The sequence below is a fragment of the Cannabis sativa genome, chromosome 1 (genome assembly GCF_029168945.1).
Source record: "Cannabis sativa cultivar Pink pepper isolate KNU-18-1 chromosome 1, ASM2916894v1, whole genome shotgun sequence".
Taxonomy (NCBI): domain Eukaryota; kingdom Viridiplantae; phylum Streptophyta; class Magnoliopsida; order Rosales; family Cannabaceae; genus Cannabis; species Cannabis sativa.
The window spans coordinates 34,600,833-34,613,307 of record NC_083601.1 but is presented as its reverse complement, the minus strand read 5'-3'; the positions used below and the strand labels follow the sequence as shown (position 1 = coordinate 34,613,307).

At 31.9% G+C, this 12,475-nt stretch overlaps 2 protein-coding genes across 3 annotated transcripts; one reads left to right on the top strand and one right to left on the bottom strand.

The window, feature by feature from the left end:
- Positions 1–2,332: 2,332 nt before the first annotated feature.
- On the top strand, positions 2,333–4,063 carry LOC115705906 (uncharacterized). Its single transcript, XM_030633370.2, has one exon. It carries the CDS (start codon positions 2,845–2,847, stop codon positions 3,826–3,828), a length of 984 nt encoding a protein of 327 aa, XP_030489230.2. The 5' UTR covers positions 2,333–2,844; the 3' UTR covers positions 3,829–4,063.
- A 436-nt stretch (positions 4,064–4,499) lies between these two features.
- Positions 4,500–8,587, bottom strand: LOC115705905 (GDSL esterase/lipase At4g01130). 2 transcript variants are annotated; one of them, XM_061113373.1, is made up of 6 exons: positions 7,943–8,360; positions 7,550–7,855; positions 5,910–6,131; positions 5,665–5,822; positions 5,288–5,558; positions 4,500–4,956 (listed from the first exon to the last, which is right to left on the bottom strand). In XM_061113373.1, the coding sequence occupies exons 2-6, from the start codon at positions 7,821–7,823 to the stop codon at positions 4,688–4,690; spliced, it is 1,194 nt and encodes a 397-aa protein (XP_060969356.1). In that variant the 5' UTR covers positions 7,824–7,855; positions 7,943–8,360; the 3' UTR covers positions 4,500–4,687. The 2 variants fall into 2 exon arrangements, with proteins under 2 accessions (XP_060969356.1, XP_030489228.2); XM_030633368.2 differs by having other exon boundaries at positions 7,550–8,587.
- Positions 8,588–12,475: the final 3,888 nt, after the last annotated feature.

Genomic DNA, 12,475 nt, shown 5'->3' with positions numbered 1-12,475 from the left:
ATATTTTTAAAAGAGAAATTTAAGACTCTTTTGTTAAATGATTTTTGGATTATTCACACCATATACTGAAATTTCTAATTTTTTTAACTTTTTACTGTCGGACGGATTTTTTTTCAAAAATACTGTGTAAGTTTTATACTGTGTACTGTGTTAAGTTTTCACTGTTGTTCTACAGTTATTTTTTAGTTGTTGCACTGTTATTTTTAGTTGTTCTGTATAGTATTCCACTATTGTTTTATAAAAATACAATATTTTTTTAAAAAAAATTCCGTGTGACAGTATTTGTTTAGTTCTGATGGAGGCCTGAGACATGCTCCCTTGAGCTTACATTGTATATAATAATGCATAATGTACAAATTGCTTGTACCGTACAACACCGTATAAAAATGCAGTTGAAATTTTATGCATTGCAGTTACGGTTTGCATTTTTTTTCAAACTGCGAGTGCAATTTACGATTTAAAATTTAATAATTGCGATTCAAACCGTACCGCACTATACATTAGAAAATTACTAATTTTTACAATATAATTTTTATTTTATTTTTCATAAGAAAAAATATATCATTATAAATGTAATATATATTATATTATTTTTTTAGATAATTTAATATAATAACTTGATGATTAGTATTTATGTTATGATGTTAAAATTTTAATAAAAATTTTCTTTTTGTATTGTTAAAAATTTATAGATTAATTTTTAATTTTTTATTATTATGTTCGATAATGATAATAATATAAATTGCTCAAACTGCATTGCGATTTGCAATTTGATTTGGAAAAAAAAAATTATGACCTACACCACCTGCAGTGCAAACATCCCAAATAAGTTATTATTTCACTTATTTAGTTTTAAAATGCAAACATTTTACAGTAGTCCTCCCACCAAAAAAATAGTTATATGTGTACTTTTTTATATATTAAATAGGTTGAAAAAAATTCTCTCTGGTTATTTGTAATTTTCCCTCTCTCATAGACTCATATTATATTTTTCTTATAATTTACTCCCCTAACTTATGTTTCTCCCTCCGCCACTAGCTTCCACATATTTAGTATTAATATTATAACTTATTGAAATTATGGCATTTGGCACACTTCAATTATAAATAACTAATTCCGTAACCAATTTCGGATAACATTAATGGCACGTTTACTATACTGTAATCAGAATCGGAATAAATTAATTGAGAAATGTAACGGAATAAATGAAAAATAATCGGAATCAATATTTGTAATATGTTGTTTACTAAAATTTTTTAGAAATGGAATAGTTGTGATTTATCTTGTTTACTTTATTAGGAAACGTAATCGGAATGCTTAAATTGACTAAATTGCCCTTTTAAGTTAAACTATATTATATGGTAGTTATTTTGCAAGACATATTTTAAAGGACAAAATTGTCATTATATATTTAATATTAAAAAATAAAATAAAAATAATAAAAATCCATTACCCTTAATGGCATTCCTTACAAAATTGGTGGGAGAAGTTCTCCCTTTCTTTTCTCCCTTATTTAATCAACTTCTCCCTTTTCTAATTTTAATAATGCAAGTAAACAAATGTAAGGGAATGATTACCTTACTATTGATTCCCATTACTTATTAGTAAACATGCCATAAGAAAGAACATTGTGCATTAGTTAGCCATATGACTTAAAAGATATATAGAATCAATAGTTAATTATACAAATAGCAGTGTCACCAAAAATAATGCCATGCACAAATAATATTTTTTAACAACTCTCATTTTAAATAATAATAAAAAAACTAATAAACTGAATTATTTCATGATCACAAAGCTAAACCATTATGCATTGTAACAGCTAAAGAGCAATTTTAATCTCTTGTTTCTAATTTGTAACAAAAAGGAAAACAAAAAATGAATTTACGATAGATTTTAATTTCTGTTTCCAATTTGTAACAAAAAAAGAAAACAAACAATAAATTTACCATTGATTTTAATTTCTGTTCTAGTTTGTAACAAAAAAGAAAACAAACTACAAATCTAAGATATATTTTGATTTCTGTTTGGGTTTTCGGTTCGTTTGACCATAGTATTTATGGTTTATTATTTTGAAGGATAGGAAGATTAAATCAATTTGCTTAAAATAGCCACAAATACATGAAGCTCCATAGCTTTCGTCTGGCTCGTGTGACTATTCCTCTCCTAAGTCTTCGTTGGAGCTTTTTTCATAGACTCAGAGTAATTAACAATATGATAATAATAATAATAAATAAATAAAATCACACGTACGTCCTCTTTGAATGACCAACTAACTAACCCTACCCAACCCAACTGACAACGAGTCGTAAGAGGAATAAAATTAGAAAGAACCATAAATACAACTCATAATAGGACCCTTATTTCGGTAGTGCCACTCTAACATGCCAACCTTTATTCCTTTCCTTTTTATATAACAATAACACTACTTGTACAATGTAATGATGTTCTTTTAGCTTTCTGCAACCATTTTCCTCACACCTCTACTCCCTAGCTTTTCTCATTTTCCCGGAAAATTCCAAGAAGATTGAGACGAAAGTATTATATTAGCAGGATTCGGTCTCTTGTGATGTCATTTTCTAGCATACTCTCAAAGTCTTATATCAAATAAGAGAGCATAGTTATCTTACGATTCCTGAGCCTGCATTATTTCATTCTCAAATACGTACCGTACACCCCTGATTCTGAATGGGGACAAATTGTTTTATGCTCTCACGATAAATGGGGAAGTTTCATCATATCAAAAGCTTTAATGGGTTTTTGTTACGGTCAGAAACATATGAATGCAAATCAAGAATTGAACCAAAGAGATTGGAGATATAGAGTTTTTTGGGTTGATATTTAATGGGGTTGTTCTTTTTTTCCAGAAGTTGGTGTATCATCTTGGTTATCTCCTTGTCACAATCACTTGTTGTGAAAACTAATACTACTGCTGCTGCTTCTTCTTTAACCACTTCTTATTCTTCTCATCCTCTTCATCGTCATGACTCTAAGTCTTTGGCCAGTTTTTTCCACGACTATGCCTCAAAAACTGTAGTGAGAGTTACAACGGCTGTTAATTACAAGATTCGTCTCCCAGCTAACTTCACCGGTATGCAACTCAGATTTGTGAGGTTCAGGACACCAAGTTTAAGGCGCAGAGGAGGTCAATTCGGCTCTTTTTACGTGCCACCACGAGTTTTATCAGCCTTTCCAATGGAAGCCAGAAGAATAGCCATAGTGTACGAGAATTTAGGCAATTGGTCTAATTCATACTATAAAGTGCCTAATTATACGTTGGTTGCTCCTATTATTGGGTTCTCTGTTTATGATTCTCCAGCTAAAGCCCCCGGTGGCCTTGTAGTAGGCGATGAAAGAATCAGTCTAAGTGTCCAGCCAGGGAAAAAGCCTATTGTGATAAAGTTTAAGAAAATTGACAAAGATTTGAAAGAGTCTCCTCTAAAATGTGTCAAGTTTAGTGATGATGGAAGCTATGAAATCGAGAGCATGACCGTGCCAAATCGATGCTTTGCCACATCTCAGGGCCACTTCTCTGTTCTCTTTTCCACCATTAGTTCAACTACTTCACCACTACCGTCCAAGGCAAGGCACAAGGTCTATTTGAAATGGTGGTTGACAGGATTCGGTGGGGGTTTTGCTGGTGTCGTTTTGCTGGTTTTGCTTTCCACTGTCGTTTTTAAGATTGTAAGGGACAGGAGATTAAGAGCTATGGAGAAACAATCTGAATGTGGTGTGTTGTTTGACACATTTAGTGTTGGAAAAAGTAAAATGCCTTCTGCTCCAATGGTTAGAACCCAACCAGTCATTGAACATGATTATGTTGCCTGACCTTTATTTATTTTTCATATATACATTTTGGGAGTTCTTTTCTTCTTTTTCATTTTCATGTGTACAGTACATTCTTCCACACTTCAAAGGAAGAAAAGAGAAACAGTATATTTATTTCACTCATTCTATGTCAACCTTAATTTCTTCGTTTTTTGTATTACTATTATTATGAGACACTTTCTTATTTCTTTATTTTTACTAGTATTATTATAATTCTGTTCTATTCAGGAGCCTATATGTTATTTGGTTTTGGCACATCCCAAGTTTCAAACATGTGTTTTTGCGAGGACGCCGGCAAGTTTGGCTCTTATGCCAATAATGTAACATTTTCTAGCCTAGCCTTGTGTATATAAAATCTGTAAAAAGACAAAATATGAGTTTGGTACAACAGAACAAAATTTTTGCCTCTCACCTTTAGCTATGCTATTAATTTTAAATTAAAGAATCTCTTGAGTTTTTTTAAAGAAACAAAAGAAGAATCTTGCGAACAAACTCAACCCCATCTGCATAGATACAAATTTTCTTATGTAGAAAGAAAAAGCGCTTTTGCCTTTGACAGCAATAATAATCAATTACTACAGTAAATAGAGTTGCTAGCTAGTCTTTGAATAGTGTTTTAAGTAGTTTCCACAGCATTGAATATAGATGACGAAATTAAACACGTTAGCATACGAAAGCAATACGCTAGGAGCTTACCTTACAGATAAGTCAACCCACAAGGTCTTTTTTAATTTAAAATTTTAAATAAATATTTTGAATGATTGATGTGATTTGAAGATATAGGTATTTGCCACTACTAGAGTCACTTAACTTTGTCAAATGAAATGATTTAAAGTGACGAAGGAATAAAGTAAAATGGTTAACCTATTGGTTGAAGATCACAAAGGTGGGACAAAGGAAAAGGAGGATCAAAATAAGAGCCACTTAGAATTGCCTTGGTGATGACTTTGTTAGCAGCTTCAGAGGCATGAATCCCATCCCAGCTTACATAGTTGTGCGGATCACTACAAGCCTCTGCAGTCACATTACGGCCATCGATAACCTTAGTGTTTCCGCAGTAAACTCTTGGATCAAAATTATGCGCACCACCACCATGCCCACAACAAGCTTTTGTACCATATTTCAACCCTGTTTCCAAAAAATAAAAAAACCAAGAACTGGTATGGTAAACTCAAATCACAAGACACGACACTTTCATAATCTAAAAACTAGAGACCTTATTATTATTGTGACCTTCTATGATTATTATTGGATTAAAAACTAGAGAAGGTGTAACACGTTACTAGTGAATGTGTAACACGTTTCTAATGCCGTTCTAAACTGGTGTAATAGTACTACATTGATTGATTTTTTTTTTTTTATAAGGAATTTGGTTGGTAAAGTAGTTAGAGCTTAGAATTAATAAATGCTTGATGTGGTACTTAGAGACCACTCAGCAAAACCTTTAAATAATGAATACCGTGAGATGTAGGATGGTGGGAAAGCTCTAGTAGAATAGAGTAAGTGTCCACATAGATGAGGGAAGCATTTGGGAGAGAGCTTCTAGTCTGACTTAGGGCATCCTTCAGTAATTTGTTGTAGGAAACTACTGCGTTGTTATATGAAATTAGGCATCCAAAGGGGTCAATGTCTGAGCTATTATGAGGAACTTGCACCAAAACCGCTGGATAGCAACCCACGGGTGCCATGTTAAGCACAAAAAAGGCTCGCCCTCCTATGCCATACAGCTCCTATTACACGTGCATGAAATGAAGTCAAATGATCAATTGGGCTTTTTCATAATGGGGCCTAGTATTTGGCAATTGTTATCATGGGCCTGGGCCCAATTTAACCAACCTTTATTGTATAAGCAATTTGCCACACCACTTGTGGTAGATATTGTTGGACTCCTTGTATACCAATAGCTGCTAGGTTGGAAGTGAAATCATTTTGCCCAATGTAGAAGGTGTAGAGTGACTTTCCGAATATGTCCGGTGAAGGAAGTCTTTGTGATTCTGCAAACCAACTTTCATATCATTACCCAAAAATAATGAAGGATTCGTTTTCTGATCAGTAAAAGAAATTTTAAAAATAACACAAACCTTTTTGGTCAGATGAGTTATGAAATTCATTAACCCTGACCTTAAATTCCTTCATTTGATTGAGTTGGATAGCTAGTGAAAATGGGCTTATCCCAGTGACAAATAAGGAAGTGTTAGGAAGGAGCACAGTGGACGCAAGTGTAGCATAATTGGCCCCATGTCTATAATCAGATCCAATGGATTGCAAATATGGGCTCAGAAATGGCAATCCCAGAGCCTGAGCTGCCAAGTTCCACACAACAGCACACATTTCATAATTTTATTATTATTAAATATTCCATGCCATCAATGGATAATTTACTTAAACAAAAATATAAATCATTATCAAAATTTACATGTCAAATGATAACATATTATTCATTTCTTGTATAATTCAATGGTAAAATTTGACTGGAACCAAGACAGTATAAAAATTAAAAATGCGTAAGTAAATAATCTACATAATGGCAAAGCCTATTTTTGACTTGAAACTCACTCCATAATGGATAACAATGAAAATTCAAGAAAGAAGTTGATCAAAACTCCAAACTTTTTTTTCCAGACAAGCCTGTTTGCTGTCTCCTCTTTTAAGTTTGGAGTTTTCTCTAATAAAGTAATATATAGTGCCCTATAGGCTATAGGACTGTACGACGCAACGCAGAACACAAACGTCTCCTTTATCTCAAGGTGTTATTTATTTTCAATTTTGAATAAATAAGTAGTACCATAATGATCTTGAGCAATTGAAATGGGAGCCAAATCATCTGTCCCAAATTTTCTCTGTCTCCCTATCCCAATCCAATTAAAATGCTCCACCTCAATTAATTTAAAATGTACATCCCCTTTTTCAATAGAGTTAATATATTTAAAGACTATTTTATTTTACCATTAATTTTTTCTCATGGAATTTTTTTTTGGGTTAAATGTTCTTTTCATACTTTTTTTTAATAAAAAAAAATATTCAATAAAGAAACTTGAATAAAATAAAATAAATTCCGTTAGAAAAAAGAAGAAGAAGAAGAATAAAATAACATTTTAGTTAAAAAATAATATAATTTTATATAAAAAAAATAGACCTATTTCTTTTATTTCAGATTTTTTTTTTATTAAGAATCTTCTTTTTTTTCTTAAAAAAATTAAACTATGTTATCTTTAATATTTTTTAAATATTAATATTAATAATATATTATTTTTTTAAAATGTATTAGTATTACAATTTACGTTAATATTAATAATATATTAGGGTAAAATCTAATTTATTCAAGTGTCTTCATTATTTTTTTTTAAAATAATGACATGACAATAAATTATTATTAACAATAAAATAAAATGGTCCTTAAATATATTAATTCTCTTTATTTTGGAAAGAAAAATATATTCACTCTTTTAGGAAATATACATTTAATTGAGGTGGAGCATTTTAATTGGATTGGGATAGAGAGACACAGAAAAATTGGGACAGAAGATTTGGCTCCATTGAAATGATAAAAATAGATAAATTTTGCAATAAATATGTAAATAAGTTTAGCCGTTACACTTAATTATGTTGGGACGAAAATGGTCGATACTAACTATGCAGAGTAGAATAACCAAAATCAATACGAATTTTGTGTTTTGAACAAAACAAATAAAAAATGGTAATATATATGTTAACTAGTTACCTAGAAAATCAACGATGAGCCTGCCATCAGAAGCTCGACCAGAAGGTTTGTTAAAATAAGTGATGCCGAAAGGCCCAGACTGAGCTGGAAAAGCAGCCCAAAAGCCACCGGTATCAGTGTTGGAGTCTCCGAAGTTAAAGATTGCTTTGAATTCACATTTTGAAGAGCTTGAAGTTGCACCACAAAAACTTGGCACCAACACAACAACCCACATGCATAAAACCACTACAACACTACTTGACTTCAGTTTCACACAACTCATTTTTCTCTTCATCAGCTACTTCAGAGAGACTTCAGTGTATATCACTATGACAAATGACATAAAGTATTTCTACTATTTTAATATATATAAGTCCAAATTTTATGAAACTAAAATTAATGTGCAAGTCTCACTATTAGATTGTGTCGGTCGTGCTTTGAACTTTTGTGCCATTGTCTTACGGTTCCATACAGCTGGCACAGACAGAGCACATATATGTAAAATTATTTATATTTTATGATCATATTTCAAAACTGTAAACACCTATATATAGAATTATCATTTCATTATTCCCGTAAAAGTAATTTAAAATCCTTATTGCCTGTTGTCATTTCGATTTCGAAAGAGGAACTGTGAAATCCGTGGTTTTAAAAAAAGCACCCCTCACATCCTTCACCTTCAAGGCTCAAGCTGAGGTCCCCCTACACTTTCAGAACCAAAAAGAAGAAGAAAAAAAAAAGATTTTCAATGATTTGACAAAATGTGCTGCACACACTATACTATACTATTGTGTATACACAACATAAGAGCAAGATGGGATATTGGGATGAGATCATATTTGCATAAATAAGAGTGAGGAGTCACAAACAAATGGTCCCTTATAATTTAAGACACCTCATAATAATTAATACACTACTAATTTTTGGAGGTAACATTAATGGAGTTCAATCATTGAGCTTCATTGGCAAGTGAGGTGAGCAATCCTCCACTACAAGATATGATATGATGTGGAATTAATTTTTAGTGAGACCGCTACATCAATAGTAAAATTGAATTGGTTATTGAAAATTATTGTTTGAATTTAATCTCTATTTATTTTCCTTTTTTTTTTTCTAAAAATACAAAATTAAAAAAAAAAAAAAAAAAGTATATACTTATACTTCCAAAAAATTACAATTTAAAAAATACTAAAATATTATTATTAAAGGATAATACAATATTATTAATATACTATACTATTCTTTTTTTAAATAAAGTTACTTCAAAATAATTATTTATTATTAAAAAATATTAAATTAAGAAAAATTCTTCTATAAATACAATTTATCGCTAATCACTTATCAACTCTTCTCGAGTGGAAGAATAGTATTTCAGTCTCTCATCGCTCATCATTTATCATAGGTATATTAATCACGTCTTCTTTTCTTCATAGTTACAATTCATTTATACATCTTTTATATTTATAAGAGGTTTGATATTCTATTTTTCTCTTTTTTATACAACATTGTATATGATTTTTTATATATAATATATAATTTTTCAAGTAAGAAAATGCTATATAATCTCATACCATCTTATTATCTATTAAACTTTTAGCAACTAAATTCTCTTATCGTTTCACTTGCACTTAATCTTTCAAGCTCAAAATTTAGCGGTAAAATCTTTCAAACTACTGAACTGTTAGCAAATTTAAGAAAACATGCAGTTAACTGTCACCATACACTCCTTATGTGTATATTCTTATACATGTGAGACGTTTATATTGATACACTTAACATTTTTATTTCAAAATTCATTTTAAAATTATAAAAATAAAAATAAAATATTTAAAAAATTAAAAATATTATAAATTGAAATGATTTTTATGGTTTTGAAATAATAATATTAAGTGTACCTAGGGACGGACCCATTCACAATAATGTGGGGGCTATAGCCCCCACTAAAAATATTGTCTTTTAAAAAATTAAATATAAATTTTTCAATTTAATAATTATAAACCAAAATAGTAGAATAGCCCCCATAAAATTAGATAAATTTAATAAAAGTGATTATAATGTAGTTATAAATATTTTTTTATGATAAATAAGCCCCCACAAAGTAAAAATCCTGGGTCCGTCACTGAGTGTACCAATATATAAACGTGCCACGTATACAAGAGTGTACACATAAGCTGTTTATGTTGGCAGTTAGCTATTTATGACAATTTAAATTTACTAACAGTTCAGAAATTTAGAGAGTTTTATCACCAAAATTAAAACTTAGAGAGTTAATTGCAAGTAAAATGATAGTTGCGAGGGTTTAAACGTAAAAAAAATTCTATCTATTTTGTTGTTTTTTACTTTTTTTTTTCTTTTCCTTGGAACGTATACTGTTTTTAAAATCAACACATATATATTACTAATAAATATTAATTTGGTTATATAGGGAAAATCTATAATGCACTCCCTTAGAAGGGATATATCGATACATCTCTATCTGTTGCACGCGTGACTAAATAGACTATTTCAATATTGTTTTCTATATTGTAAATTATTCTGAATTTCTCAAAATTTTGTAGGATATCTTAAATAGATATAACGTACATGAATATGAAAAAAATTAGACTATTTTTTTTTAAAATGCCAAAATAAGTAGAGGGTGTACAGTACATCCCTTTTAAATGGGTGCATCACTGTTATATATATTTTTGTTAAATTACTTTTATCTATATATAGAAAAATATTAATATGGTCATTTCAACACTCTAAAATTTGATAAATAAACTATTATGGGCTAGTTTGGTACGCCGTATAAGCGTCGTATTGTATTAAATAATAAATAATACTATATTTAGATTAAGCAATGCATTGTATTAATTATTACGACTAAATTTTTTAATACACTGTATGTTGTATTATTTAATACATAATAAATGGTCCGTATTAGCTTGTATTATAATATTTACAAAGAATTTGGGGTCAACACCAATCTCCGACCCAGACCCGTACCCGAACCTAGACCTTGGACCCAGGACCCCGGCCCGGACCGCAGACCCGGACCCGGACCCCGGCCCGGACTCGGACCCCGGCCCAAACTCGGACCTGGACCCGGACCAGGACCCCGGACCCCGGACCCGGACCCCAGACCCGGACCTGGATCCCGACCTGGACCCCGGACCCCGACCTGGATCCCGGACCTGGACCCCGGACCTAGACCCGGACCTGCACTCAGACCTGGACCCGGACCCGGACCTAGGACCCGAACCCAGACCTAGACCCGGACCTGGTCCTGACCCCGGACCCGGTCTTGGACCCGGACCTAGACTCGGGACCCGAGACTCGGACTCCGACCCGGACCTGGAACCCGAGACCCGTACCCGTAGTTGGTGTTGAGATCGAATGTATTAAAAAATATATTATAATTTTACACAATCAATTAATACAAGTCAATATCAAATATTGTATTGTATTAAATAATATTAATACAATACAATATAATACAATTACAATAAGGCATACCAAACGAGCCCTATAGAAGTTATATAATATTAATTATTACGACTAAATTTTTTAATACACTGTATGTTGTATTATTTAATACATAATAAATGGTCCGTATTAGCTTGTATTATAATATTTACAAAGAATTTGGGGTCAACACCAATCTCCGACCCAGACCCGTACCCGAACCTAGACCTTGGACCCAGGATCCCGGCCCGGACCGCAGACCCGGACCCGGACCCGGACCCGGACCTGGGACCCCGGCCCAAACTCGGACCTGGACCCCGACCTAGACCCCATACCCGGACCTGGATCCCGACCTGGACCTCGGACCCCGACCTGGATCCCGGACCTAGACCCGGACCCGGACCTGCACTCAGACCTGGACCCGGACCCGGACCTGGGACCCGGACCTGGTCCTGACCCCGGACCCCGGACCCGGTCTTGGACCCGGACCTAGACTCGGGACTGGGGACTCGGACTCCGACCCGAACTTGGAACCCGAGACCCGTACCCGTAGTTGGTGTTGAGATCGAATGTATTAAAAATATATTATAATTTTACACAATCAATTAATACAAGTCAATATCAAATATTGTATTGTATTAAATAATATTAATATAATACAATATAATACAATACATTACACTAAGACATACCAAACAAGCCCTAGAAGTTATATAATATTCTTATCTTCACGTAATGCATTAATTAAGCGTTATAAATTAACAAAAAAGATGAGTTAGAATAGATATGCATAATAATTTTGCTGTGATATATATTTTAGTTCATCTTTTTTAGTCTCATAATTGCTTTCACTCAATTGTTTTTTTAGTTGCGCAATTTGATTTTGAAAGAGTATACTACTATTAATATTTTCTTTGTAATTTGGGTTATATTAATTTGCTATACATTAATTCTTAAGAAATACTATTTTACCATTTAATATTTTTTAGATTATAAAAATTCTTCTATATTTCAATCTTCTAAGGTACAACTTAGAAAGAAAAAGAAAAAAAACAGATTCTAACCATATTAAAGTCAATGTAGAATGTAATCAATATTAAGTAGATTAAGAACACAATACATGTTAAGAGGTTCAATTCCATTATTATTTGGTAATAAATTACTCTTTTTTTTATTATATTTAACTTTTGAATAAAGAAGTAAAAATAACTTGATCTCTCTTGAAAGCTTTACAGAAAAAATGAGCAGCACAATAACTCTTTTAAACAAATAATTTCGGATCCTTAATTTTACAATAAAATTGCTCCTTAATTTATAAGAGAAGTTTACAATTCCTCAAAAATCTGTTAACCCACGAAAATAAAAAATATATGAAAATTCCTTTAAATTAGGATTCGATTACATATAAAATGGAAAACTATATCGAATTGTATGAGATTCAGACCATTTCTCTCCGACCAGATCAACCTATGCTTATTCTATGCAGTAAATTATACTTGG